Genomic DNA, 4,400 nt, shown 5'->3' with positions numbered 1-4,400 from the left:
CAATTTCACAAAGAAATGTGCAGTATTTTGTCCAAGCAATAATAACAGGACACATTTAATTTATAATTTGTCTTAAATCTCATTTTGTAAAAAAAAAAAATCGTGAATCGAATCGTGAGTTGAGTGAATCGTTACATCCCTAGAAGTGACATACAAAAATCTGGTTTTTGTAAGTGTTGGTCGGGTCAGCTGAGTAGGAAAGGAGATAAGTAAGTTTCTCCATCAGTTGTATTTTTTTCAATACCGTAGCAGTACACAGTATCATAAAACACAGTATGTTAAAGTTAAAGTGTAAATCTAATTCTTACAACTTTTTTACCATGACAACATAGAGCTAAAACCCTAAAACCACTGTAAAATCATGATTTACACAGCGTTACATTACATTTAGTCATTTAGCAGACGCTTTTATCCAAAGCGACTTACAAATGAGGACAATGGAAGCAATCAAAATCAACAAAAGAGCAATGATATGCAAGTGCTATAACAAGTCTCAGTTAGCTTAATGCAGTACACGTAGCAAGTTTTTAAAAAAAATTAAATGATATAATAAAAATAAAAACAGATAGAATAGAAAAAGAATAGAGCAAGCTAGTGTTAGAGGCCTTATTTGCTTTTGTTAATTGTATAATAAATAAAAAGAAAACAGATAGAATACAAAAAGATTAGAGAAGCTAGTGTTTTTTTATTTAGTTTAATAAACTTTAATAAACACGCTTTAATAAACAAGTCTTAAATGTAGAATTATTACAAGTGCTTTTATAAAATTATAAGCTTCTCATTTCTGCTTTTAAATCCTCCAATTGGCCCAATTCACATCCATTCAAACTGTATCACTCTAATCTAGGTTTTTTCTTTTTTCTTTTTCTTTAAAAACAACAAGGGACAAATTAAATTACTTTTTGTTAATCAACATTATGCTGCAAATGCTGTCGATTCAGCTTAGCTTGTATAAACAGACCCAAATATTTCTTTGAAAGCTCTTAAATGACATCATCCTCCAGGAAGTTTTGATCAACTTGATTTAATGTGCCTTATAAAAGGCTCTATTTAGCATCATGTATTAAATATCTGTTGGTGAGGTGATATGTGCGTCTTTATAGAAAGTAAATGTAAGTGTGTTTTCTTACCTGTCCATAGACAGCTGGGCCACCAGTGTCACGTCAGTGTTATCTAAGGCTGGTTCGTACTCATAGTGCAGGAAATAGACATGTGTGCGGTGGACTGTGAAGCGCTCCCGACGAAACTCATAACATGGGTCATCTTCATCCAGCTCAGACAGGGTCTTTTGGAGCTGCAAGGATATTAAGAAAACAAGTGTTATTCCATCATGCTGCCTGAACAAAACCAAAAAAATCATTGCAGACCTCGGAAACAATAAAAGCAGCAGTTGCCAACATGAAGCACAGTGAAGTAAAACTCACATTCTCTGAGTTGTGGTCCGTTTCGCTGGGACAGCCAAAGAGCTCTCGCCTCAGCAGATTCCCATCATACTCCAGGAATGTCAGATAGAGATTCCTGAAGAACTCCACATGTTTGTTCTTTACACGCAGTTTCTTCGGAGAGTTCCAGTGAATCACCTGCACAATCAGATGAAGAAGTTCAGAAATGTGGACCCTGCTTGACCGCTGTCTCAAACTGAACTGCTTGTGTTTCTTTATGCAGAAGTAACAATTCTATATTAAGCACACATATACATATACGGGGCAGCTACAGAAGAAATTGTTGTTTGTCTTCTAGCATAAGTGTGAGCTCCCATTTTTGTCTCCACAGTGATGTCACCTTGAGGTCGGACACATCTTTGTAGCACTTTTCGGAGCGGGTGTGATCCGATAGCTGAACATTCCAAAAGCAGGGCAGCTGGTGCACCAGGAATGGGTTCTGCTTGATCACAGCATTGAAGATGTCCTGCAGGCACAATATTGTCAACTGTCATTTTGATATGAAGTTCCTTTCATTTAAAATATATTTCACCCAATGTTTGTGTTCCATATGTTTAGTAGGTCAAACTCTAGAGTCTCCCATGTGCTTCTCATGAGAAACTATTTGTATGATGCATTCATCATACCAATGTCTCTAGTGAGTTGCACAATACATTATGTTCTCCTGTCTTAAGTAGACAGCAGGTCAGATTAAAACAGAGCTTGTGTGTTTACCTGATCAGCGAGTGATGTAGACAGCATGCTCATGAGCTCTCTCTCTGCCGTCAGCCGCCACATCTGCTCCCACTTTAGCTTCCTCAATCGATCCAACAACAGCAGAATCACACCTTCAAAACAAACACAACATCATTTGTTGGCCATTACACTAATTAACACTTATAAAATAATGTCATTGTCCAGTTCAAAATCACAAAAACATGATTTAATTCATCAGGAGCTTTAGTGTTTGTTTTAAAACTGGTCTTCCCCTTCAGATAAGCCAGATAATCAGAAACCTGGCTGGCGTACCGGTGTTAAAGCCTCTGCCTAGCGCTGGCCATGGCCGATGGTTCTTCCACAGGTTCCCCAGGTACCAATCACTCTGATTCTCCACCAAACCAAGAACCTGCTGACCTGAAATGCACAAACACCCCCACAGTGACATCAATGCGTCTGTATTGACTGATCGGTAGCATCTAAGTTATGGTGAACTATGGACAAAAATCTGTGTAGTTCATTTAAAGCTCTCACGTGTGTTTTAGTCAATGACATAGGAAAAGGAAAAATCTTTAGAAAATCTGCTTTAAAACAAATGTACTCTTTTGTATTCATGTTGGATTCATATGGTTTTGGAAAACTACAGTAATATTTTCAACTCTAAAAATGTCATGTGGTGCCCAGTATCAAGTAAAAAAGTATTTTCCCTTACACATTGAATAAATGTGAGTGTATACATCTAAAAATAAAAAATAAATACATTTGTTTTTCAGGTAAAAAGTAGTTTGGGGAGTCACACCACATGACATGAAGATCAGAACAAATGGTCAATAAGACAAGGACATCTCTAGCTTTCCTAGCATACATCCTTCAAGACACAGTAATCAAATGTATTCAACAACAGTGTGTCGTTGTTTCTAAGCAACAGGATTTCACGTCAAAGGCCGGTACGGTAAAGTCACGGGCTATTGCTCTGTTGATAAAGCTTCAGGCATAAGATCAAATGTAGTTAGTCACAAAGGCTGGTTCATTACTGAAATCATTGATCACTGTGGTTGCTGCGGTCAGTGTCTGGTGGAATAACCTGTGACATTATTGATCTGAGCTGCAAACATGTGCCTCATTGAACATTAATGATAGTCTCAACTGACAAAACGTTGTCTTGTTATGGCAAGTATTTCTGTGGGATGCACACAGTTTTCACAGGTTTTCTGATCTTCCCCAGCCACAAAACTTGAATTATTTAATTAACAACATTAGTGAATATCAAATGACAAATAAACGTAATCATTTCAAATGAATGTTAACTCAAAAGTACCTTTGAACTTGTGGAAAACGACCCACAGCTCAGCGATGTCTGTGGCAAAGGTGATGTCAGTATCCAGGACGATGACCTTCTGTAGGTCAGAGGGCAGTGTCTTGGTCAGCACCAGCTTCATCAGGCCGTAGATGCCAGAATAATGCTTGTTAGGGATCCAAGAGACCTCAGACTGATAAAACACACAAAGAGCAAATATGAAACATCAAATGAAATCAAAAACGGCAAGACTGCAACAAAGAAAAAAAAAAAAAAGCAAGGAACAAATAATCATTAAGGGACTCAAATGTATGTAATATCACAGCCTTTCAGAGGGTAACAGTCAGGTTCTGGACATAAAAATCAGAATAATTTTTGCAAAGTCTTGCATGTTCCCACCCGGACTAACCAAATTGGTTTTCATGCTGGAGCTAGTACTCAGCTGGGGGATCTGCAAATCTCTCTGGAAAATATCCAGTGAAAGCAGCAGAGCATTGTATGTAGTACATACAATTAAGTGTCACAGTGTTTTTACATGTCAGACGTGTGCATTCTGATTATTGATGTATAAATTCGCACATTACAGAGCACCAGCAAAACGTAAGTAAAGATTACTGTTAGAAATAGCAAATATTAAAGGGGTCATATGATGCGATTTCAATTTTTCCTTTCTCTTTGGAGTGTTACACGCTCTTGGTGCATAAAGAAGATCTGTAAAGTTGCAAACACTAAAGTCTCAAAACCAAAGAGATATTCTTTATAAAAGTTAAGAGTTAACCACACCTACCTAAAACGGCTCGTTCTAACACGTCCCCACATACCTACGTCACGATGTGGGAAGATTTGCATAACACCGCCCAAATGTTCACGCAAAGAAAGAACTTTTATTCTAGCTGTAGTATTGTTGACGCTGCAGCCATGTACTGAAGACGCTGTGTGCTTCGTTGTAAAAGCGAAACTACTTT

General features: G+C 37.6%; 1 protein-coding gene and 1 long non-coding RNA gene across 2 annotated transcripts in view; one reads left to right on the top strand and one right to left on the bottom strand.

Moving 5' to 3' along the window:
• The window catches only part of LOC107719870 (glycosyltransferase-like protein LARGE1), a 32,576-nt gene that overhangs the window by 10,228 nt on the left and 17,948 nt on the right, over window positions 1-4,400 (bottom strand). The window contains exons 6-11 of the mRNA XM_016527412.1: window positions 3,457-3,628; window positions 2,451-2,555; window positions 2,157-2,269; window positions 1,783-1,908; window positions 1,425-1,580; window positions 1,131-1,294 (exon numbers count right to left, since the gene is read on the bottom strand). Coding sequence (XP_016382898.1) covers window positions 1,131-1,294; window positions 1,425-1,580; window positions 1,783-1,908; window positions 2,157-2,269; window positions 2,451-2,555; window positions 3,457-3,628 — 836 coding nt within the window. The remainder of the gene's footprint in view (window positions 1-1,130; window positions 1,295-1,424; window positions 1,581-1,782; window positions 1,909-2,156; window positions 2,270-2,450; window positions 2,556-3,456; window positions 3,629-4,400) is intronic.
• The window catches only part of LOC107719872 (uncharacterized), a 6,444-nt gene continuing 3,037 nt past the window's right edge, over window positions 994-4,400 (top strand). The window contains exons 1-2 of the long non-coding RNA XR_001637559.1: window positions 994-1,007; window positions 1,435-1,439. This is a non-coding gene — a long non-coding RNA (uncharacterized LOC107719872). The remainder of the gene's footprint in view (window positions 1,008-1,434; window positions 1,440-4,400) is intronic.

The sequence above is a fragment of the Sinocyclocheilus rhinocerous genome, unplaced genomic scaffold (assembly GCF_001515625.1).
Source record: "Sinocyclocheilus rhinocerous isolate Xijiao unplaced genomic scaffold, SAMN03320098_v1.1 scaffold2196, whole genome shotgun sequence".
Lineage (NCBI taxonomy): Eukaryota > Metazoa > Chordata > Actinopteri > Cypriniformes > Cyprinidae > Sinocyclocheilus > Sinocyclocheilus rhinocerous.
This window is presented reverse-complemented; position numbering and strand designations above follow the sequence as displayed.